The 25,901-nt window shown below is 44.4% G+C and overlaps 1 protein-coding gene across 1 annotated transcript; it reads right to left on the bottom strand.

Annotated features, from left to right (window-relative positions):
- Positions 1 to 537: 537 nt before the first annotated feature.
- slc26a10 (solute carrier family 26 member 10) lies at positions 538 to 23,254 on the bottom strand. Its single transcript, XM_071347368.1, has 18 exons — positions 22,674 to 23,254; positions 21,800 to 21,910; positions 15,062 to 15,219; positions 14,620 to 14,784; positions 14,091 to 14,243; positions 13,883 to 13,965; positions 13,604 to 13,751; positions 13,245 to 13,358; positions 12,998 to 13,075; positions 9,942 to 10,037; positions 9,645 to 9,751; positions 5,328 to 5,397; positions 4,675 to 4,854; positions 4,521 to 4,575; positions 2,155 to 2,243; positions 1,970 to 2,024; positions 1,509 to 1,615; positions 538 to 1,353 (listed from the first exon to the last, which is right to left on the bottom strand). Exons 1-18 carry the CDS (start codon positions 22,939 to 22,941, stop codon positions 1,315 to 1,317), a joined length of 2,076 nt encoding a protein of 691 aa, XP_071203469.1. The 5' UTR covers positions 22,942 to 23,254; the 3' UTR covers positions 538 to 1,314.
- Positions 23,255 to 25,901: the final 2,647 nt, after the last annotated feature.

The following is a 25,901-nucleotide window of genomic DNA, read 5'->3' on the forward strand; positions in this document are numbered from 1 at the left end:
CTTTTTGTGGAGAAAGAATCATTCTGATTGACTGGGCCTGGCTCCCCAGTGGATGGGCCTGGCTGCCCAGTGGGTGGGCCTATGCCCTCCGAGGCCCACCTACTGTATGGCTGCACCCCTGCCCACTCATTTGAAATCCATAGATTAGGGCCTAATTTATTTATTTTGATTGACTGATTTCCTTGTTGTTGACTGTCCTTTGTACTGCTGTACATTTCAGAGGGGCTAACAGTATTCCCCATGTCTTCACTGTCTGACACACTGACCCACTGAACAAAACCAAAGACTCTTTTGTCTTCTTCCCAATCTGTCAATCAGACAGGCATGCCTAACATTCCACCTTCAGTCTCTCTGGGTTAAATTGGGTCTTCAGGGAAAGAATTAGAAATGTAAACTAGTCTGTTTGTGCGTACAGTATTAGATAAAAATATATATTTTGTCAAAATCTGGTAGTTTGTACTTGTCTAGTTGGCAGGGAGAATGCACCATAATCAGCATTGCTAAATCCCACAAATGTAAAAGTGACCAGGTAAGCTGTACATTTTGAGCATGTTTATTGTAAAAGAACTCAATAAAAGTATTACAAAAACTGCAGGAGGATATTACAGTTGCAGACAATACAGGTATCTGTACGTAATTTCACTCATTTTCTGCAGTGCATTTCATTATAAACACAATGTACAGTACACAGAAATATACATTTACAACACATAAGGCATTATTTCATGTGAATATACATATCTCCCTTTTAAGAAAGCATTCAGTGCATTTTATTCATTGGAATAATATTCACTTTTGTATTACAGAATTACAAAATAAATACCAGTAATGGTTGGCCACTATTTTTCCAGCATTCAGATATAATAAGCAATGTTTTAACAGATAATAATCAAATAATGTATATATTTGTGTTTACTAGGGTTATTGTAGTAGATAAACATATCTCATTGGTGTCTTCTCCTGGATTCCAGTAAGTAGCAGGAGTACCAGGAGTGCTTTATGCGTCGTACGTGCTCTGCCACTGTTGTGATCATTTGTGCAAGTCTCTTCAGTATTGGTCCTTCAAATACTTATTTAAAATACTGGGATTGACCCTGAATTTCATACTGAAATGCTACAATACGCTGCTCCCTTCTTGAAGCCCAATCATGGCATACTAGTATACACATTAACACAGCACTGCACCCGTCTTAGACCAGGAACAAACCTTGATGTACAGTCCTTGTAGAGGGAGAGATGTTTTCCCCTGGTCTGTATCGTGCATGTTACTGCATATCAGTTCATCTTGACGTGTAAAATGGCCGACCAACCATCTCACACCCAAACGGTGGTAGTGTTTTCTGGAGTTTGCTCCTGTCATGAACAAAAACAAGCATGTTCACAGGTTTTGGTTACTATATTACCGTAGATATTGAAACTGTATTACTGTATAATTACTCTATTACAGTATTACTGTAAATGCATTCTTCATCAAGCCTTTACGTCTGGTCATTGCTTGTGTTTTGTACCTTCTGTTGTTGAATGTACATCACAGCATCGTGGACCGTAACAAAGATGTGTTGTGGGTTCATGCAGTTCATCAGTCCACTGGAGGTTAGGATCCTCAGAACACTCTCTGCCGGGAAGAGTACCTTCTATCAATGTTCAAGATCTCTCAAATTCAAATCTGGACATCGAAGCCAGTTCCACTGCTTTTTAAAATGATTCCCCTCTAATCAGGGACTGATTTAGACCTTGGACACTAATTGGGTTCATTAAATGATCAGGTAGAACAGAAAACCAGCAGTAGTCAAGACCTCGTAGGGTAAGGTTTACATTCTAGAACTTCAGTCAGTGCTCTAGATCTAGAGTCTGAACATTCTCCGTTCAACATTACATCACACGACAGACTCCTCCAAAACATATACATTTGGATGATTTAACTTATTGATATTGAAATGATCGTTATACATTAATTTGTTGAACTTACCATTGCAATTGGCCAAATATATGCAAACCCCAACTTTCTGGCATTCAATACACATCTGGAAAAAGAGGCATCATTAATTCCACTGATACTAGAAGTAAAGATACAGTACTGTAGAACAAGGTACTGTATGTTCGTCCAGCAGAAGGTACTGCACAACAAAATACTATATCATTTACTTTTCTCACCTGTATGAAGAGTCTGGCTCCAGCAACATCGACAAAAATCACACTGCTGCAATCTATTAGTACTGCCTGGACCTCACTTTCAGCAGTTTCTGCAGAGACAACATTAGGGAAGGGAAAGGGGATACCTAGTCAGTTGTACAACTGAATGCATTCAACTGAAATGTGTCTTCCGCATTTAACCCAACCCCTCTGAATCAGAGAAGTGCGGAGGGCTGCCTTCATCGACATCCACGTCTCTGGCGCCCGGGGAACAGTGCCTTGCTCAGGGGTAGAACAACAACCTTGTCATCTCGGGGATTCGATCCAGCAACCTTTCGGTTACTGGCCCAATGCTCTAACCACTAGTTCAGTGTATTACTGGTAGAGAGTTAAAGGCCCAATGCAGCCATTAAATGCAGCCAATGCAACCATTAAATTATTTCTGGGTAACAATTAAATACCTTACTGTAATAGTTTTCCATAAAAATTGACAAAAATACCTTGGGAGTAGTCTGAATGGGGAGGGGAGAAACTTAAAAATGTTATTGGTAGAGAGTTTTGGAACTCTATTTGTTATTGGTCTATTAACCAATGTACCACCTGGTGATGTCACCATAGAAAGCTGAAACTCCCGGCATTTCAAACAAGCTGATTAGAAGGTCCTGTCTAGATCACACTGATCAGATTTTTGAACACTTTTACATTGTTCGTTTCATCGGCTATTGTTCAATATGATACAATACACAAGACAAACTGGGCCTTTACAGTGCATTTGGAAAGTATTCAGACCATTTGACTTGTTCCACATTTTGTTACGTTACAGCCTTATTTTAAAATGGATTAAATGATCAATCTATACACAATACCCCATAATGACGAAGCAAAAACAGAGTAATTTTTTTGTGCAAATGTATTTAAAAAAAGTATATATATATACCTTATTTACATAAGTATTCAGACCATTTCCTATGAGAATTGAAATTCAGCTCAAGTGCCTAGTGTTTCCATTGACCATCCTTGAGATGTTTCTACAACTTGATTGGAGTCCACCTGTGGTAAATTCAATTGATTGGACATGTTTTGGAAAGGCACACACCTGTCTATATAAGGTCCCACAGTTAACAGTGCACGTCAGAGCAAAAACCAAGCCATGAGGTCGAAGGAATTATCCGTAGAGATCCGAGACAGGATTGTGTCAGTGCACAGATCTGGGGAAGAGTACCAAAACATTTCTGCAGCATTGAAGGTACCCAAGAACACAGTGGCCTCCATCATTCTTAAATGTAAAAAGTTTGGAACTACCACGACTCTTCCTAGAGCTGGCCGCCCGGCCAAACTGAGCAATCGGGGGAGAAGGGCCTTGGTCAGGGAGTTGACCATGAACCTGATGGTCACTCTGACAGAGCTCCAGAGTTCTTCTGTGGAGATGGGAAAACCTGAAGGACAACCATCTCTGCCGCACTCCATAAATCAGGTCTTTATGGTAGTGGCAAGCGGAAGCCACTCCTCAGTAAAAGGCACATGACATCCCGCTTGGAGTTTTCCAAAAGGCACCTAAAGGACTGTCAGACCATGATAAACTACATTTTCTGGTCTGATGAAACCAATATTGAACTCTTTGGCCTGAATGCCAAGCATCATGTCTGGAGGAAACCTGGCACCATCCCTACGGTGAATCATGAAGGTGGCAACATTATGCTTTGGGGATGTTCTTTAGCAGCAGGCTCCTGGAGACTAGTCAGGATCGAGGGAAAGATGAACGGAACAAAGTACAGAGAGATCCTTGATGAATGCCTGCTTCAAAGCGCTCAGGACCTCAGACTAGGGCGATGGTTCACCTTCCAACAGGACAACAACCCTAAGCACACAGCCAAGACAACGCAGGAGTGGCTTCGGAACAAGTCTCTGAATGTCCTTGAGTGGCCCAGCCAGAGCTCGGACTTGAACCCGATCGAACATCTCTGGAGAGACTTGAAAATAGCTGTGCAGCAACGCTCCCCATCCAACCTGACAGAGCTTGAGAGGATGGGAGAAATAGAGGTGTGCCAACTTTGTAGCATCATACCCAAGAAGACTCGAGGCTGTAATCACTGCCAAAGGTGCTTCAATAAAGTACTGAGTAAAGGGTCTGAATACATACACTCTGTAAATGTGATATTTCATTTTTTCATTTTTCATGAATTTGCAAAAATTTCTATAAACTTGTTTTTACTTTGTCATTATGGGTATTGTGTATATTGAATTCATTTTTAGAATGAAGCTGTAACGTAACAAAATGTGAAAAAAGTCAAGGGGTCTGAATACTTTCCGAATGCACCGTAAGTGGCCCTGTACCCAGATTACATTACTGCAAACTATATACAGTACTTTTATGTACTTTCACTCACCAGATTTAAAGAACTCATTCTCAGATGAAAATGATGTGTTTGCGACACCTCTCTCCTGAAAAAAAAGACATTACCAGTAAGTTATAGAACATATGTTTTTATATTTTCCAATGTACAAGATGTGATCTAGCCCAGATATAGTGTGTAGTCTCACCACAGTGTTGACAGCCTCTCTTTCCCTCTTCTCCAGGGCCTTCCTGGCCTTCTCTCTACTGCGGATCCTCTCTGGGGTGAGGCCCAGCAGACGACTCATGTCCTCTCTGAAGAAGCTGCGGTTGCCGTAGTAGATGGGCCCGTTGTATGTCAGGATCTTCACACCCGGAACTTCATAGCACTAAAAATAATAATGCTCCTTGAGTTTTGTCTGAGTTAAGAGGGACGAAAAGTAGCTAACAGCTAACTGCTCTCTCGTGTCTCTTCATTGACTCAGAGCCGCCATGAGCAAAGGGCACGTAGAGCGAGCTGCGTGCGAGTGACAGAGAGGAGCAGTTCATGGATTTATTAATGGAGGAAGTTATTCCTGATTTCAGGTTTCGGGCAGAAGCAATCGGACCTCGGTAGGGTAGGACCTGAACGTCACGGGCATGGGTAGGGCTCGGGTTGAAAATTCGTGCCCGTGCAGGGGTCTACATTGATCACTGTCTGAAACTATGATACTAATGAGGGTTTCTCACGATTGCATCACAATAGCAGTTTTTACTTCACATCTACATCAAGAATCAGTGGAAGTATTTGTATTGTGATTAATATGATATCTTTACAGCCAGAAAAATATATCTCCAGTGTGAACAGGAGAATTCCTCTTACCTTGTTGTGGTTCTCTAAAGGTCTGTAGATCTCTGTGTTGCTCGCTCTGCCCAGCACTGAACACCCAGCCCTGAGGAAAACAATGTTATTATTGTGGGAGTGTATACACTGAGTATACCAAACGTTAGGAACAACTTCCTAATATTTACTTGCACTTAGAGCTGTGGCTGTCACGAAATTTCATCAGCCGGTGATTGTCAAGGAAATAACTGTCGGTCTCACAGTAATTGACCATTAACTAACGTAAACACATTTAGCATCTCCTGGCTTCCACACATAGCCTACAAGCCACTGATGCAGACCTTTGGAACATCTACATTTTAAAAAGTTTAATAAATCCATGTAATATAGCCTACACCTTCACAATAAATACATTATTTATTTTAGACAGGTCTAAAGAAGCATGATATGAAGAAAATGTAGTCTATTTCAGAAGAACAGAGTAGCATACTCTGAGTTGTCCTTATGTGTCACGCCCTGACTTTAGAGAGCCTTTTTATTTCTCTATTTGGTTAGGTCAGGGTGTGATTAGTGTGGGCATTCTAGTTTTTCGTTTTCTATGTTGGCCTGGTATGGTTCCCAAGAAACAAATGAAACGTGAAGAAATGGAGTGCTCATAGGCACTACACAAAAACAAGATCCCACAAACAACAGGTGGGAAAAAGGCTGCCTAAATATGATCCCCAATCAGAGACAAGGATAGACAGCTGCCTCTGATTGGGGATCATATTTAGGCAGCCTTTTTCCCACCTGTTGTTTGTGGGATCTTGTTTTTGTGTAGTGCCTATGAGCACTCCATTTCTTCACGTTTCATTTGTTTCTTTATTGTTTTCATTTAAATAAACATGTGGAACTCTACGCACGCTGCACCTTGGTCCAATCATTCAGACGAACGTGACAGAAGATCCCACCTACAAAGGACCAAGCAGCGTGCCCGGGAGGTAATGGCATCCTGGTCTTTGGAGGAGATTAGGGAGAGAACATCCTGAACTTGGGACGACATAATGGCAGGAGAGAAGAGCCTGCCATGGAAGCAGGCGGAAGCAGTGAAGGAGGGACAGCGACGAAGTCGGGGAGGAAGGCCACAGAAACCCCCAGATTCTTTTTTTGGGGGGGGCACATGGAGCAGTCGGCGGAGCCGAGGAGTGAACCAGAGCCAGTCTGGGAGAAGAAGGAGAATTTGGAGGAGAGAGAAATGGGAGAGTTGTTGAGTTGGTGGAGGATGCACGGATTTGGACTAAAGGAACGTGTTGTCAGTTTGGTGCCACCTGAGTCAGCTCCCCGTACTCGTCCTGAGAAGTGTGTTAAAGTTCCGGTACCATTGATGCCGGCTATACGCACCAGGTCTCCAGTACGTCTCCACAGCCCGGTACGTCCCGTGCCTGCTCCTCGCACTCTCCCTCAAGTGTGCCTTCCCAGTCAGGCGCGTCCTGTTCCTGCTCCTCGCACTATCCCTCAAGTGCGCTTTCCCAGTCAGGTGCGTCCTGTACCTGCTCCTCGCACTCTCCTTGGAGTGCGTGTCCACAGTCCAGTACGTCCTGTGCCTCCTCCCCGCACTCACCCTGAGGTGCGTGTCACCAGCCCGGTACCACCAGTGCCGGTCCCACGCATCAGGCCTCCAGTGCGCCTCCACAGTCCAGTACGTCCTGTGCCTCATCCCCGCACTCGCCCTGAGGTGCGTGTCACCAGCCCGGTGCCACCTGTACCGGTCCCACGCATCAGGCCTCCAGTGCGCCTCCTCAGTCCAGGACGTCCTGTGCCTGCTCCTCGCGCTCGCCCTGAGGTGCGTGTCACCAGCCCGGTACCACCAGTGCCGGCCCCACGCACCAGGCTTCCGGCGACGATCCCCAGTCTAGAGCTTCCGGCGACAGTTCCCAGTCCAGAGCTTCCGGTGACAGTTCCCAGTCCAGAGCTTCTGGCGACAGTTCCCAGTCCAGAGCTTCCGGCGACATTTCACAGTCCGTAACCCCCAACGACGGTCCACAGTCCGGAACCTCCTGAGAGGGTCCACAGTCCGGAACCTCCTGAGACGGTCCGCAGTCCGGAACCTCCTGAGACGGTCCGCAGTCCGGAACCTCCTGAGACGGTCCGCATTCCGGAGCTTCCAGCGACGGTCTGTAGTCCAGAGCTTCCAGCGACGGTCGGCAGTCCAGAGCCTCCAGCGACGGTCGGCAGTCCAGAGCCTCCAGCGAAGGTCGGAAGTCCAGAGCCTCCAGCGACAGTCTGCAGTCCAGAGCCTCCAGCGGGGGTTCCCAGTCCAGAGCCTCCTGCGATGATCCATGGTCCGGAGCCTCCGGCGACGATCCAGAATGCACCCTAAAACAATCCATGCCTTTTGTGGCCAGTGGCCGTTGTGTCCTTCTCCCTGAGTGCTGCCTGCTTCAAAGCACCTCTCACTCACATGGCTCACGTCATCAGCTTTTCTTACAGGCTACAAGTGAATACAGACACATCGGGGACGCAACTGCATGCGTCCTTTTCCAATTCCGAGGTGCATATCAGATCAGAACGTTTAGCTTAAAATTGTTATAAACTATTGGGCTATTTCTCCACATTATAAACGCAACAATGCTCACAAGGCAGTAGGCTATAAGCGCAAATGTTCTATTAGCGGAAAAACATTATCAAAAGTGACCGCAAATGCAATTATGCATGTAATGCTTTTATTAGAAAAGGTGCATTTTTATGGTGAAAATGATCTTCCCCCAACTTGAAACTGATGCGCTGCTTATGTATGCCAATTAGGCTCTATACCCCTTGTAAAGCAGATTAATGTGCTTAATTTTAAGACGTTATCTGGCCACTTTCGTTGTGATACAAACCTTATTAAAACATATAGGCTTATGGGCTAGGCTACATGAGGTGTGCGATTATGATTAGAAAAAGTCGGGAAAAAAAGGCATTGTTTCTTATGCTGGGCATCATTCACAAGTGATATTATATAATTCACAAGTGTTAGGCTAATATTGCCTCCCATCAGACTATTCTTGATTTAATCTTGTCTTTACATATACTAAATAATATACTCTATGTGTGAATTTTTATTTTATTTAGAATGGACCATTATCATGCACCTGTATCGAAAAAGGGGCAATGGTATAGCCTACACCTACAGAAAGCTGATCCTCCTCTTTTTAATAGAGGCCATCACACTGTTTTCTCACGCAATTACATACCCTATAGAAATGTTGTGCAACATGAGCTCATGGGCTCTCATGAAGTGTCTGATTAGATTTTCGAAACATTTGCATTGATGTCAGAGTGATTAGAGGGACAATAGAGTGCTGAGTAGCAGGCAGTTAGCAATCTTGGTAGGCTACTAATGACCATCAGCAGCATCAGAGCTTGGAGAAGCCTAATCACTGTGACTAAACGGTCACGTGGAATTTGACTGCCTTCATGACTTGTGACCACTGGTGTGGCGGTTACAGTAACAGCTTTAGTTGTACCCCACCCTTTTGCCCTCAGAACAGCCTCAATTTGTCGTGGCATGGACTCTACAAGGTGTCCAAAGCATTCCACAGGGATGCTGGCCCACGTTGACTCCAAAGCTTCCCACAGTTGTGTCAAGTTGGATGGATGTCCCTTGGGTAGTGGAGCATTCTAGATACACACTGGAAACTGTTGAGCGTGAAAAACCCAGCAGTGTTGTAGTTCTTGACACAAACCATTGCACCTGGCAACTACTACCATACTGTTTTGTATAGTCAGTGTATACTGTTAGTCGACCAACAATATAATGTTAAAATCTTGAAAGTTAACTCTGGTTATGTTTATATTACATTTATTTAGCAGACACTCTTATCCAGAGCCAATTAAAGGAGGGAGAGCATACATAGATTTTCATACTTGTCCCCCATGGGAATCAAACCCACAACCCTGGTGTTGCAAGTACCATGCTCTACCAACTGAGCCACTGTATCAATTCTACCCTTGGTGAGTGTATCAAGTTCATATCACAGGTTTATGACGAATATTAATTCGGCCCTATGATAGACAGTAATCCACAGTGCTCTACTCCAGAGACTTCAATTCCGGCACACAGCGGTCTCTAGAGAATTGCATCACATTATTAGAAGTCATAGTTATAGTTTCACTGATGATTATTGTTGCTGATGAATGCAGAAATCGAATTAATACAGATTTAATAAAAAATAGACGCATATACTGGAGATGTACACAGGCAGTTACGCAGGCTAGACATTGGTTACATTTAGCAATAGTATCATGTACAGTTCCAACAACTGTAGCACTACGGAACCATTGATACACTGTGTCTGTGTCGTCTGTGTTGAGAGGGGTGAAGGCATACCATACCTCTGTGTGCGACAGATGACTGTCATCATTGAGAAGACCACTCCAATAGCCAGACCCATATCGACATTCAGGACCACAACAGACAGCCAAGTCACCAGCCACACTACCTGCAAAACACATACAGTACAGTCCATACAGGTTCACAAATATGCAGTCCATCCATATAAGGTCACAAATATACAGGCCATATAAGGTCACAAATATACAAGCCACATTGGTTCACAGTGGTTGATCACTAAACCACTTGCCCAAAAGTGGTATATTTATACAAATCAATGGTAACACGGACAGACTTACGAAGTCAATCTTGCTGACTCGCCAGAGGTCTGGCAGGTCCTGGAACTGTAGAAACATCTGTCTGAGGCTGGTGACATTGATACAGGCCAGCACTGCCTAAGGACAGAGGTAAAGCAGGGTGTATGCCTTATGATTAACGAGACATGGTGTGATCATAACAACATACAGGAACTCAAGTCCTTTTGTTCACCTGATCTAGAATTCCTTACAATCAAATGCCTACCGCATTATCTACCAAGAGAATTCTCTTCGATCATAATCACAGTCGTGTATATCCCCCCCAAGCAGACACATCGATGGCCCTGATTTTTTTTTATTTGACTCTATGTAAAACTGGAAACCACATATCCTGAGGCTGCATTTATTGTAGCTGGGGATTTTAACAAGGCTAATCTGAAAACAAGGCTCCGTAAATTTTATCAGCATATCGAATGCGTGACCCGGGCTGTCAAAACCCTGGATCATTGTAATTCTAACTTCCGCGACGCATATAAAGCCCTCCCCCGCCCTCCTTTCGGAAAATCTGACCACAACTCCATTTTGTTGCTCCCAGCCTATAGACAGAAACTAAAACAGGAAGCGCCCGTGCTCAGGTCTGTTCAACGCTGGTCCGACCAATCGGATTCCACGCTTCAAGATTGCTTCGATCACGTGGACTGGGATATGTTCCGCATAGCGTCGGACAATAACATTGATGAATACGCTGATTCGGTGAGCGAGTTTATTAGCAAGTGCATCGGTGATGTTGTACCCACAGTCTATTAAAACATTCCCCAACCAGAAACCGTGGATTGATGGCAGCACTCGCGCAAAACTGAAAGCGCAAACCACTGATTTTAATCAGGGCAAGGTGACCGGAAACATGACTGAATACAAACAGTGTAGCTATTCCCTCAGCAAGGCAATCAAACAAGCTAAGCATCCGTATAGAGACAAAGTAGTATCGCAATTCAACGGCTCAGACACGAGAGGTATGTGGCAGGGTCTACAGTCAATCACGGACTACAAAAGGAAAACCAGCCCTGTCGCAGACCACGATGTCTTGCTCCCAGACAAACTAAACAACTTCTTTGCTCGCGTTGAGGACAGTACAGTGCCACTGACACGGCCCGCTACCAAAACCTGCGGGCTCTCCTTCACTGCAGCCAACGTGAGTTAAACATTTAAACGTGTTAACCCTTGCAAGGCTGCCGGCCCAGACGGCATCCCCAGCCGCGTCCTCAGAGCATGTGCAGACCAGCTGGCTGGTGTGTTTATGGACATATTCAATCAATCCTTATCCCAGTCTGCTGTTCCCACATGCTTCAAGAGTGCCACCATTGTTCCTGTTCCCAAGAAAGCGAAGGTAACTGAGGTAAATGATTATCGCCCCGTAGCACTCACTTCCGTCATCATAAAGTGCTTTGAGAGACTAGTCAAGGACCAAATCACCTCCACCCTACCTGACACCCTAGACCCACTCCAATTTGCTTACCGCCCCAATAGGTCCAGAGACGACGCAAACGCAATCGCAATCACGCTGCACACTGCCCTAACCCATCTGGACAAGAGGAATACCTATGTCAGAATGTTGTTCATCGACTACAGCTCAGCATTTAACACCATAGTACCCTCCAAACTCGTCGTTAAGCTTGAGAGCCTGGGTCTCGACGCCGCCCAGTGCAACTGGGTCCTGGACTTCCTGACGGGCCGCCTCCAGGTGGTGAGGGTAGGTAACAACATCTCCACCCTGCTGATCCTCAACACTGAGGCCCCACAATGGTGCCTTCTCAGCCCTCTCCTGTACTCCCTGTTCACCCATGACTGCGTGGCCATGCACGGCTCCAACTCAATCATCAAGTTTGCAGACGACACTACAGTGATAGGCTTGATTACTAAACAACGACGAGACGGCCTACAGGGAGGAGGTGAGGGCCCTCGGATTGTGGTGTCAGGAAAATAACCTCACACTCAATGTCAACAAAACAAAGGAGATGATCGTGGACTTCAGGAAACAGCAGAGGGAGCAGCCCCCTATCCACATCGACCGGACAGTAGTGGAGAAGGTGGAAAGTTTTAAGTTCCTAGGTGTACACATCACGGACAAACTGAAATGGTCCACCCACACAGACAGCGTGGTGAAGAAGGTGCAGCAGCGCCTCTTCAACCTCAGGAGGCTGAAGAAATTTGGCTTGTCACCAAAAACACTCACAAACTTTTACAGATGCACAATCGAGAGCATCCTATCGGGCTGTATCACCGCCTGGTAGACAACTGCTCCGCCCACAACCGTAAGGCTCTCCAGAGGGTAGTGAGGTCTGCACAACGCATCACTGGGGGCAAACTACCTGCCCTCCAGGACACCTACAGCACCCGATGTCACAGGAAGGCCAAAAAGATAATCAAGGACAACAACCACCCGAGCCACTGCCTGTTCACCCTGGTATCATCCAGAAGGTGAGGTCAGTACAGGTTCATCAAAGCTGGGACCGAGAGACTGAAAAACAGCTTCTATCTCAAGGCAATCAGACTGTTAAACAGCCATCACTAACATTGAGTGGCTGCTGCCAACATTCTGACTCATCTCTAGCCACTTTAATAATGAAAAAATGTATGTAATAAATGTATCACTAGCCACTTTAAACAATGCCACTTTATATAATGTTTACATACCCTACATTACTCATCTCATATGTATATACTGTACTCTATACCATCTACTGCATCTTGCCTATGCCGTTCGGCCATCGCTCCTTCATATATTTGTATGTACATATTCTTATTCATTCCTTTACACTTGTGTGTATAAGGTAGTTGTGAAATTGTTAGGTTAGATTACTTGTTAGATAAACAAGCCATCCTGCATGGTCGGAACTAGAAGCACAAGCTTAAAATTAACATCTGCTAACCATGTGTATGTGACAAATAATATTGGATTTGATTTGATTTGGATCAGGACATTACGAGTAAATGACTCGGACGACGAATGCACTTCGTTTCGTTTTATGTCGTTTTGTTTCCACAAACTAGCTAAAGTCTGTATGCCTCCACCTTTTAGTAGACACACACTGACTCACCTTGGGCAGGAAGTAGAAGAGAGGTCCAATCAGCAGTAGAACTATCAGAACCACCAGACTGGTGAACAAGCCAGAGAGCTGAACGGACAGAGAGACAGAGAACATTAAATGACTTTAAAGGAATTAATGTATCATCATGCCAGAAGCAAATGGCAAGGCAGACAAATAGGGCATCTAGAAAGTCATCCGTACAGATTCAAGTAAAGACAAAGCCTGGAAAGTAGGCTCGATATAAAGTAGTGTGTACCTGTGTGAATCCCCCAGAACTCTCCAAGATGTTGGTGGTGGCCAGAGTGGCTGAGCTGGGGAAACAGGTGAAGAGAGACGACACTGTGTTGGAGATACCATGGGCCAGGAGCTCCTGGAGAAACAAGACAAACATGATGATGATGATGATGATGATGCTGCTGATGATGGTGATGATGATGATAATGATGATGATGACAACGCTTGTCCTTAAAGATGGACTTCTTGTCACAGCTCACAGATTACACACACAGAAGTCACATTAAACGTGTAATGCCTTGTACAAGGTGACAAGATTGGAGTGAGTGTTGATTTTTCAGCACTACTGTATCCTATTAGTCGAGGACCACTGTAGCCTACCTGGTTGGGTTGGATGGAGTAGCCGTGCTTGTCTGCGTAGATCATTGCCAGTGAGACAGACACAGCATAACCCACAAACGTAATGGCAACCGTGTCTCCAGCGACCTCAGGCAACTTGTGCAAGGCAGGCATCCGTGGACTAGGGAAGCTACACAGTCAAAACACGGTCAAAACTTTACACTCACTCTCTGTTTAGAATGTTTAATTTCTCTTTTAAAAGAAGCTAAATGATGATGATGATATCACTAGATGGAGATGCTCAATTAGTGGATACCTTACCCTGCAGGAATGTGTCCCACTATCTGAACGTCATAGTTAGAGTCCAGAGATGAAGCATAGGCCACTCCTGTAGCTATTATCACCTGAGAGAAAGAGAGACATCAAATTGAGTTATAACACATCAATCAGCACGTCACAAACATTACAGCTACACAGAGCTACATCGAACATTATCAGTATTATAATAACTGTTCTCTTTGTGACTGACCGTGAGGATCTCTACGGGGATGGGTGTGCGTAGGTGCTGTCGGAACCTCATGTTGACTTCTTTAACCGGTACCAGGATGGCCAGACACACCAGGGAGGTCAGCAGCTCAGCCATGTTGGTTTGGGGAAGGTTCTCTATGACAGACGCAAGGGTCTGGAGGACACAGACAGGGGGGAATGAGTTAACACACACGGGGGGTGATGTATTTCATCGGGCCATGTTGGTGTGGGGCGGGTTCAGTGGGGAACGCGTTATAGTGAAGAGAGGAGCAACTATTTAAATTGTCTCTTCCCACACCCCAGTGTTTATGATTGTCAAGTGTCTCTTACAAGGTCAAATTGAACCAAGTGAGGTTTTGAGTGAGAGCTCCCTCAGTTCTCTTTTATTTGAGACTTCTTCTCTCCTTCAGAGAACCTGGGTTATGATAGTAAACCGTTTCTATTATAATTCCACAACGTCCTGGAGCTCTAAACTACTGTAAACTGAACACTGTATTATCCTGATCATTGTCACTTCTCTGACTGCTGACCTTGAAGAGTGAGAAGGGGCCGGTGTGGCGGGGGAGCCGCAGTCCCAGCATGCTTTGCAGCTGTGAGATGGTGACGTGGAAGGCTGCAGCGCTGGTGAATGCCTTGACGATGGGCTCTGACAGGTATGTAGAGAGGAAACCCAGCTGTAGCCCAAACATACAGAGCTGGGAAACAAACAACATTTAGTTAGGACTACAACATCTAAACACTATAGAAATACCATTCCATCTACAGGGCCATGCCATCTTAAACTTGTCCTTTACCTTGCTTCCTGCTTAAAACATCATAGGGAAGTGAGGAGAGCAGCTCTTCTGATCTTGTCCTCCAATACTCTCCTCGCTTCCCTCTGAAGTTTTGAGACGGAGATGAGGAGAGAGGATGCAGGGAATCGAGGGAAATACTTTTGAGATTCAACCAGAAAGAACCCTATGTATCACTCACCATCATGATCCCTGAGAGTAAGGCTACAGCGGAGGCAACCCCAATCCTCTGGGCCTCAAAGTCTGCAGCCTCTGGACTGGAGGAGTTGAGCTGTAGAGGGGTGGGCACCAGCTGTTCCACCACTGAGCCTGTCATCAGGCTCACCACTGCAAAGGTACCTGGGAAACAGACACAGCTAGTCTGTGATTCAACCACTCAGCACCACTACCAAAACAGCCACACGGCGGCTCAACAACACAGCAATGAAGAAACTCAGCATCAGTGTGAGCACATGTGCAACGGAAGTGGTTTGGTGAACTAAGCTCTATTCATATACAATGCATTTGGAAAGTAATCAGACCCCTTCACTTTTTCCACATTTTGTTATGTTACAGCCTTATTCTGAAAAATGTCCTCATCAATCTGCACACAATACCCCACAATGACAAAGCAAAACAGGTTATTTGAAATAATAGCAAATTTATTACAAATAAAAAAACTGAAATACCTTATTTACATAAGTATTCAGACCCTTTGCTATGAGACTTGAAATTGAGCTCAGGTGCATTCTGTTTCCATTGATCCACCTTGAGATGTTTCTACAACTTGATTGGAGTCCACCTGTGGTAAATTCAATTGATTGGACATGATTTGGAAAGGCACACACCTGTCTAGATAAGGTCCCACAGTTGACAGTGCATGTCAGAGCAAAAACCAAGCCATGAGGTCGAAGGAATTGTCCGTAGAGCTCCGACACAGGATTGTGTGGAGGCACAGATCTGGAGAAGGGTACCAAAACATTTCTGCAGCATTGAAGGTCCCCAAGAACACAGTGGCCTCCGTCATTCTTAAATGGAAGAAATTTGAAACCGCCAAGACTCTTCCTAGAGCTGGCTGCCCGGCCAAACTGAGCAATCGGGGGAGAAGGGCCTTGGTCAGGGAGATGGACCAAGAACCCGATGGTCCCTCTGACAGCGCTCCAGAGTTCCTCTGTGGAGATGGGAGAACCTTCCAGAAGGACAACAATCTCTGTAGCACCAGACAGAAGACACTCCTCAGTAAAGTTTCAAGGTTCATATACGGTTGTGCGCCAGTGCACTGAGCAAAACGATCTAGTTGCCACTCCTGAACGGAGGAAAAAGCACCAACTGTGCCATGTACATCTGCTAAAACCCTATTACGCCCGTTCCTCCGTTCCTCTGGGGCTGAAGAGTGGGAGTCCGCAGAGGATGGTAAACCTGTTCTTTTGGCCAGTATTGTTACATCGCCGGGTTCTTCTTTTTTGTCATGAAATGTCCGTGTATGGTGAGGAGGATGTCCCTGGTCCCGACGATTGACTACTGCAGGATAGATTGAAACATTCAGAGTCACTGGATGTTTTGGACAGCCTTCTCGCTCATCTACCTGCTGATAGGCGAGACAAGTCAGTTGGTCTGACTCTGAGTTTTGTAGTTTTGTTTTCTGATACGCCTACACGTACAAACTTGATGGAACACGATATTGACGCTGGGGATGCTGACCCCATCCGTCAGCGGTTCTATAGAGTTTCTTCAGAGAAACGGCGTTGTCTGGATGCTGAGATCAGGTACATGCTGGAGAGTGATATTGCAGAGCCTTCTTTCTCCAGCTGGGCTTCTCCCTGTATCTTTGTCAGTAAACCGGATGGGACAAACATATTTTGTATGGACTACCGTAAGGTAAACAGTGCCACTAAGCCAGATTAATTTCCTCTTCCTCAGATAGAGGACTGCGTTAATCAGGTCGGAGCAGCGAAGTTTATGAGCAAGTTTGACCTATTAAAGGGCTATTGGCAGGTGTCACTGACGTGTAGGGCACATGAAATCTCTGCCTTTATTACACCTTCAGGTCTGTACTCGTATTTGGTTATGAGTTTTGGCCTGCGTAATGCACCTGCCACTTTTCAACGCCTTATGAACAGGGTTGTCTCCTGTCTGGTTGGGTGTACTGTTTATCTGGACGATGTAGTGGTTTATGCAGATACTTGGGAGGAGCATCTGGCCCGTATTCAAGCTTTGTTCGACCGCTTGGCTGCGGGTCACCTCCCTATCAAATTGGCTAAGTGTGAGTTTGCTCAGGCGACCGTTACGTACCTTGGTAAGGTGGTTGGGCAGGGTGAGGTGCGTCCTTTCCGGGCTTAAGTGGTAGCTATTGATGCTTTTCTACTGCCAACCACTAAAAAGGAACTGATGCGTTTCTTGGGAATGATTGGTTATTACCATAGTTTCTGTGGGAACTTCTCTACCGTGGTCACTCCCCCAACAGATTTGCTGAAAGCTAAGACGGTTTACGTCTGCTCCCCTCTCTGTCAACCTCAACTCCGGTGCTGGCTGCTCCTTGCGTGTGGATGTGAGTCACGTGCAGGTGGATGCGAGTCACATGGGGGCAAGTGCAGTCCTGCTGCAAGCAGATGTGTCTGATGTCGAGAGGCCTGTTAGTCGATTTTCCTAGAAGTTTAACCATTATCAATTGAACTACTCCGTGGTGTAAAAAGAAGCGCTAGCACTCATATGGGTGCCACAACACTTCGAGGTGTATGTCGGGTTGGATGTAGATGGCTGGGGCAGTGGGGTAGCGTTTACTAGGACAGTATTTAGTTTGTGTATATGTATGCTTGGTTGGTGTGGTGTTCCGGGGTCCTTGGTGGTCCCCGGTTTTATGGATAGGAGTGTGACAACCCTCCCACTCTGTCTGCCGAATTCTTTCTCTTTGCTCTTGTTTTCCTTCATAGGATGTTGGTGGGCGGAACTGGGAGGGTCGTCTGCGAAATGGGACTCAGGGGCTCAGGTGTGTCCCGGGGATAAATACAGTCGTGGCCAAAAGTTTTGAGAATGACACAAATATTAATTTCCACAAAGTTTGCTGCCTCGGTGTCTTTAGATATTTTTGCCAGATGTTACTATGGAATACGGAAGTATAATTACAAACATTTCATAAGTGTCAAAAGCTTTTATTGACAATTACATGAAGTTAATGCAAAGAGTCAATATTTGCAGTGTTGACCCTTCTTTTTCAAGACCTCTGCAATCCGCCCTGGCATGCTGTCAATTAACTTCTGGGCCACATCCTGACTAATGGCAGCCCATTCTTGCATAATCAATGCTTGGAGTTTGTGGGTTTTTGTTTGTCCACCCGCCTCTTGAGGATTGACCACAAGTTCTCAATGGGATTAAGGTCTGGGGAGTTTCCTGGCCATGGACCCAAAATATCGATGTTTTGTTCCCCGAGCCACTTAGTTATCACTTTTTCCCTATGGCAAGGTGCTCCATCATGCTGGAAAAGGCATTGTTCGTCACCAAACTGTTCCTGGATGGTTGGGAGAAGTTGCTCTCGGAGGATGTGTTGGTACCATTCTTTATTCATGGCTGTGTTCTTAGGCAAAATTGTGAGTGAGCCCACTCCCTTGGCTGAGAAGCAACCCCCCACATGAAGGGTCTCAGGATGCTTTACTGTTGGCATGACACAGGACTGATGGTAGCGCTCATCTTGTCTTCTCCGGACAAGCTTTTTTCCGGATGCCCCAAACAATCGGAAAGGGAATTCATCAGAAAAAATTACTTTACCCCAGTCCTCAGCAGTCCAATCACTGTACCTTTTGCAGAATATCAGTCTGTCCCTGATGTTTTTCTTGGAGAGAAGTGGCTTCTTTGCTGCCCTTCTTGACACCAGGCCATCCTCCAAAAGTCTTCGCCTCACTGTGCGTGCAGATGCTCTCACACCTGCCTGCTGCCATTCCTGAGCAAGCTCTGTACTGGTGGTGCCCCGATCCCGCAGCTGAATCAACTTTAGGAGACAGTCCTGGTACTTGCTGGACTTTCTTGGGCGCCCTGAAGCCTTCTTCACAACAATTGAACCGCTCTCCTTGAAGTTCTTGATGATCCGATAAATGGTTGATTTAGGTGCAATCTTACTGGCAGCAATATCCTTGCCTGTGAAGCCCTTTTCGTGCAAAACAATGATGACGGCACGTGTTTCCTTGTAGGTAGCCATGGTTGACAGAGGAAGAACAATGATTCCCAGCACCACCCTCCTTTTGAAGCTTCCAGTCTGTTATTTGAACTCAATCAGCATGACAGAGTGATCTCCAGCCTTGTCCTCATCAACAGTCACTGACAGAGAGAATCACTGACATGATGTCAGCTGGTCCTTTTGTGGCAGGGCTGAAATGCAGTGGAAATGTTCTTTTGGGATTCAGTTCATTTGCATGGCAAAGAGGGACTTTGCAATTAATTGCAATTCATCTGATCACTCTTCATAACATTCTGGAGTATATGCCAATTGCCATCATACAAACTGAGGCAACAGACTTTGTGAAAATTAATATTTGTGTCATTCTCAAAACTTTCGGCCATGTCTGTACACCTTTCCCCCATATATCCAGGAAACACACTGTTGTTTTTGGTTGTGGCATTTAAGGCTTCTTTGTGTTTGTTTATTTTGGCACCTCTCAACACCCGTCATTATCACCATCTATGCACGCAACCACTCACTTATGCTACTGACTACACACACCATTGTTACTTGGATATAGTTCACTTTATTTAATAAATATGCTTGTTTTTTCTTTATCTCTGTGTTGTTTCCCTCTTTGTTACCAGCTGCGAGCCGGTTCGTAACAAAAGGAACTTGACAGCCCGCTTGGAGTTTGCCGAAAGGCACCTAAAGACTCTGAGACCATGAGAAACAAGATTCTTTGGTCTGATGAAACCAATGCCAAGAGTCACGTCTGGAGGAAACTTGGCACCATCCCTACGGTGAAGCATAGTGGTGGCAACATCATGCTGTGGGGTTGTTTTTCAGCGCAGGGACTGGGAGACTAGTCGAGGGATCGAGGGAAAGATGAACGGAGCAATGTACAGAAAGATCCTTGATCAAAACCTGCTTCAGAGTGCTCAGGACCTCAGACTGAGGCAAAGGTTCACCTTCCAACAGGACAACAACCATAAGCAGCTAAGACAATGCAGGAGTGGCTTCAAGACAAGTCTCTGAATGTCCTTGAGTGGCCCACCCAGAGCCCGGATTTGAACCCGATCGAACATCTCTGGAGAGACCTGAAAATAGCTGTGCAGCGACGCTCCCGATCCAAACTGACAGAGCTTGAGAGGATCTGTAGAGAAGGGAGAAACTAGCCAAATCCAGGTGTGCCAAGCTTGTAGCGTCATACCCAAGAAGACTTAAGGCTGTAATCGCTGCCAAAGGTGCTTCAACAAAGTACTGAGTAAAGGGTCTCAATACTTACATAAATGCTTTTTCATTATGGGGTATTGTATGTAGATTGATGATGAAAAAACCCCAGGATTTAATCAATTTTAGAATAAGGCTGTAACGTAACAAAATGTGGGGGCTGAATACCTTCCGAATTCCCTGAATACAGTCCCTAGTATAAAGGGAATAAATTAGATTTTTTTTGCTACCGATGTACACAATCTACTCCACATTGAAATTTAAAAAACAACTAAGCTGTCTTGATTGCATAATTCTTCACTCCCCAGAGTTAATACATGCCTACATACACAGATTTGAAATCATTGGCCACTTTAATAAATGGAACACTAGTCACTTTAATAATGTCACTTTAATGATGTTTACATATCTTGCATTACTCATCTCATATGTATATACTCTATTCTATACTATCTACTGTATCTTAGTCTATGCCGCTCTGACATTGCTCATCCATATATTTATATATTCTTAATTCCATTTGTGTGTATTAGGTATTCCATTTGTGTGTATTAGGTATTTGTTGTGAAATTGTTAGATGTTACTTGTCAGATATTGCTGTACTGTCGGAACTAGAAGCACAATCATAACATCTGCTAAACACGGGTATGTGACCAATACAATTTGGTTTAATTTGATGGTGGAAATAGCTTCGGCAGCCATTACAGCAGGTAATCATCTTGAATAAGATTCTACTAACTTTGCACAACTCTTAGGGCAACATTTATCTATTGTTTTTGTCAAAATTTCTCAAGCTCAGTAAATGTGGTTGTGATTCATTGATGGACAGCAATATTCAAACCTTGTCTCTGTACTAAGGACTAAGACTGGACCACTCAGGAACACTCAACACTTCTTGGAAAGACATTCTAGTGTGTCTTTGGCATTAAAATGTGTGTAATTGTCCCGCTGAAAAATAAAACTCTATCCCAAGGTTTTCAAAAGACTGATATCTGGTTTTCCTCTAATTTTCTACATGGGCTTTGCTCCTTTCATATTTATTTTTCTCCTGACAAACTCCCCAGTCCCTGACGGTGGCAAGCATACCTATAACATGAAGCTGACACCAATTTAATCATGTTTAGATAAATTTTATGGCAGCAAAATGTGAAGACAGTTCAAGGGTTGTATAGGCTTTCACTAGGCACTGTTTATACGGCTCTTTTGTGTGTGTGTGTGTGTGTGTGTGTGGGGTGGGGGGGGGTCGTTTAAGCTCTCTTGGGTTTCCTACCTTACCTGCACACCTATTTACCTTGTTTTTATCTGTACTTCGTCTTTCACTTGTTTTTTGTGTGTGAATAAATCTAACTAAAACTAAAAAACTATGTTGATTAACTTTGACTTTAGCTCAGGGGGCTAACACAGTCTTATGGGGCGGTGGAGACGCTGGTTCAAACCCAGTAGCTGTCACACATGTCACACCCATGGCAGAGGATTTATCGCAGGCACATTGTGCGCCCTATCCATATACATTTGTCAGGCTCCAGTCCTAAATGTATAATATCAGCGTGTGTATACCAGTGGATACATGCCGTCCTGTGCCAAACAGCATGTAGAGAACCACAGGGAAGAAGGAGGTGTAGAGGCCATAGATGGGCGCCACTGACGTCAGTAAGGCAAAGGCCATACCTGTTTTCAGGAAGAGAAACAAGATATTAGGCGACAATCGGTTGCCATCACATACACCTGTGGCTACATGAGTAATTGGTGTCATTTTCAGATAAAAAGGCTTTGATATCGTGGTAAATAATGAAATAACACCTGTTATTACTGTATTACAACTTTCAACGCTGGTATTTTCTTGACTCCGTTATCTGAATAAACCATGACATCCATTGAGATTACATTTTTGAGGTTCCATTTTTCCTGTCAAGCTCAGATGATAATACATTTTTTAAATACGTTTTACATTTTGTATCAAGATTATTTTGTTCATTGTGTGTGTGTGTGGGGGGGGGCTCTGTGCTATCCGGGATCCTTAGGAGGTCCATACTCCATTGAAGTTGACATTTGAAATGGTTAATGTAGGGGTTAGGGTTAGGTTAGGGTTATGGTTAGGGTAAGAGTATGGGTTAAGGTTGGGGTTTAGTGTAAGGACGTCCCCAAGGAAACGGATAGCATTGACCAATTATCTGGAGTTAACAAAAAGTCCATATTTGAAGGTGTTTATTTCGTTTACATTAGCAATTTGACAAAATCTTCTTAAATCAATCAAACACACGATTGGTTAGTAATTACTGGCAAAACAGTGACACGTGAGAAATAAAACGCAGAATTGTGTAAAAGGTTAGTTGCAACAAAATAGTTTGTAAAGATGGTAATTCGACATCATACGACATCAATTTACTACAGTAAACCTTTGCTCACAATATTCACTTAAAAATGTACTCACCTTGTGGAATGTGAAGTATACCAACTGTTAGTCCCGCTATTGTATCACCTAATATCCATTTTTTCAGCCTGTACTTCGGCAGCCAGTTAAAAATGGGAACTCGTTCCCTCAACAGGTGAAGGCATGCTGCACGCGAGCACCTGCACCGTTCCGCGATCTTCTCCCGAAACCGTTGACCACCTCCACGGGGCTTGTCCTCGGTACCGTACGACTGTCTGAACCGGTCCTCGGTGTAAATATTTCGGTATACAGCCACTGAAGCGCTCATCTTGTCCTCCAGGTGAGTGTTTACGTTGTCTCGTTGAAACTAATAGTAATCTGAGAAGATGAGGCAGAAAATATGCGGTCGCTACTGCTTGTCATATATAGTAGGAATCTGTCTCTAGTTTGACATCAGAAACCATTGAATTTTCCTGTCTGGTGTTTGGCAGCCAATGCTGAAACTTTTTGTTATTGTGTTGAACTTTCTTTGGGGTTTCTTTCTTAGCCTACATCCTTGTCCCTGGCAGAGACCCCATAAAGGTGTGCTTGTGTCCAACGTTTGTGATGATGGATGTCTGGTCCATAACAATCTGCAGGGTCCTACTGCTACCAACTTTGTACTTCAGAAATAAAAAAATGTGACCCTACTTTATTCCTCCTTTCCTGCTATTACACAAACCACCCCCACCAATTGACTTCACCAGACACACACCCACAGTATACTTAACTATTCAAAGAGCCTAGCTTCCTCTTAAAAGTCATACAATGTACAGCTCTGTGTAAAACTCCACTGAGATCAAAGTGGTATTGTTGCTAAAGTGGAGGTATAGTGTAACCTCTAACCATATCTATTAGCAATTATAAGTGGTGGTCATTTCCGAGAAGGATTGATTTCTGTATAATAGCTCTTGTCTCTGGGGTGTTTAAATCACCATAGCCCATAGGGAATAGGCCTGGGAAACCCTGTGATTGCCACTGCCCATACATAATTAGTCTGAACGGAAAAGAGAGACAAGAGAACCCTGTTCTGTGAAATGTAATCAGACACGTTGAGCTGCTTGCGGTTCATTGATCAAAACACACCTTGACTCTAATGATGAGTGAGCGTTTTGTGTCCGATTGAAGTTCTCCTCTGATTTTCAGAGAGAGATGAGAGGGGAGTCAAACATATATCTTTCTTTGTCAGATTTGACAATTTTCAGACATTTACCAAAAGTATTATTATTATCTCCAGTTTGGAAGTAGTGTAGCGAGCTTTGCTATTGCAATTTGGTTTAAAAAAAAGTTGTTAGCAGGTGTGGTTAAAAAAGTTGTTCGAAGTTGTGACGCAGATAATTCATGGATGCGTTTTTCAAGCACGTCCAGATTGAAGCAGTCGTATTCAAAATATCCTCCGTCATCAGAAACGGGTGGCAGTTTCCCCTGTCAATTGAGTCAGGAGAGTGAGTGAACGTGGTGCAGGTCACAAAGCTTGGCTAACACCACCAAATCCCACTGCATTATAGGCTAGTGTATTCAATGAGGGAGTGGAAGATTGCAATCTAATAAGCGGTTGTTCAATAAGAGCCTAGTGAAAAAGAAACAATGATACAATGTAAAACGGAGGGAGGATTTATTTTGGTTAGAGCCTAGTGGCCCGATGAATGAATGAGCTCCACCCTACCAAATTGGAAAGTGGTGCTGGGCTCCAAGTCCGTGCAGAGGCACACACATCCAGGGCACCAGGCACAGGCCACGTCGTTTTACTGTCGTACGTGCACACAGACCAGGCCAACACACAGTAATGACGCTAGTGACGAAAGGTTTGGGCTTGAACCTGGACATATATTCAGCGATGTGACCTCACATATAACATTAAAAAAATAAAAAAGTTTGACCTGAGACTAACGGCCTATGCTAATGAGATTTCTGGGCACCCTCACCCTAACTCATTTCAGAGAGATATTTGAGAGAGAGGTCAAATTTGGTGGCTCCCATCAATGTCCATATTTTCTTGCATTGATGTTATTAACGTTGATGTTACATAAAGCGAGCAAAAGATCATGTTGTGAAAACCTTTTTTACCACATTGTTATTTCATGGGTGAAAGCAAATTGCTCAATAAGCTGAGTGAGGCTTTGGAGCCAAGGAGGGTTTGGGGCCGGGCGTGGGGTCTTTCAGTACGATGCATAAAGAGTGTCGACTGGATACATTCCAAATTGTGTCTCCACTTTAAATTAACAAAATAAACAGCAAAGTGGTGCCCGTGGAGGGATGTTTTTCTTCAGAAAATCCTACATCACTATAATTTGCGTGTGTGTGTGAGGAATGTGTCCATTGTGTTGATCGGCTCTAGAGAATTTCTGAACACACTGACGGCGTGGTGTTGTCTTGTGGCTGTTTAAACAAGATATTAATCAGCAGTGAAAAGGAACAATGTGTTGAATGGAAAAGGATATGAAGCATGGTCTGGTTAACCCCCAAAGCTAGACTGCTTTCCAAGACATAGATTTGTAGACAGGTCACAATAAAGCTTAAACAATGACAATGTAAATACCAGAGTGACAGACTGATCCATAAAGGCGAGCTCATATTTACAATTGAATCAAGATGGACATCCAAATGAGTTTACAGCACATTCAGTTACTAAGTCACAGCTTATGTTGTAGTACTTAAAAAGTATTTGTGAAGCATCTAGCCTATGGTAGTGTTCAGTGTTTCCCCTAGTATTTTTTTTCAGCAGCAGTGGCTAAGGGGGTGGGGGGGTGCTCTTCGCAGCGGGGGGTTCCAGATACACGCCCCAGGGGATATTTTTTTTGTACAACCACATTGAGAAGGTCCCTTCTGCTGACTTTTAAAAAATACATTCTACTTCAAAATGCATGAAAATGTAATTATCTTGACCCCATCTGAAATATAATCAAGGCACGCCACTGCACTGTAGGGAGATGATGAGGAGTAACAGGTGTCTGTGTGCTCGTGGCTCTCATTCGCACCACTGCTTGCTCTGTTTGCTACAAATATGTGTTGTAACTTGCCACTCTGATCTTAAAGGAATAGTGCAACATTTGTATGTCTCTGTGTGCAGTTTGAAGGAAGTCGAAGGTAGTTTCGTGAGCCATTGCTAACTATGACTGGAAGTCTACAGGAACAGCTAGCATGCTAGCTGGCTAACGCTAGTTAGCAATTGCGCTAACCCTGTTAGCACCTTCCTTCAAACTGCATGCGGAGACATAAACATTGTATCTATGAATTCATTAGCCTCTT

The sequence above is a fragment of the Salvelinus alpinus genome, chromosome 17 (genome assembly GCF_045679555.1).
Source record: "Salvelinus alpinus chromosome 17, SLU_Salpinus.1, whole genome shotgun sequence".
NCBI lineage: Eukaryota > Metazoa > Chordata > Actinopteri > Salmoniformes > Salmonidae > Salvelinus > Salvelinus alpinus.

Bases quoted from the DNA above. Each gene is read 5' to 3' on its own strand.
- slc26a10 (XM_071347368.1), bottom strand. From the start codon at position 22,941: ATGAGCGCTTCAGTGGCTGTATACCGAAATATTTACACCGAGGACCGG. The intron at 15,220-21,799 runs GTATACACACGC...TCTGTTTCCCAG, and splicing joins AGGACGGCATGTATCCACTG to GTACCTTTGCAGTGGTGAGC. The intron at 13,966-14,090 runs GTCAGTCACAAA...TCTTTCTCTCAG, and splicing joins TCCCCGTAGAGATCCTCACG to GTGATAATAGCTACAGGAGT.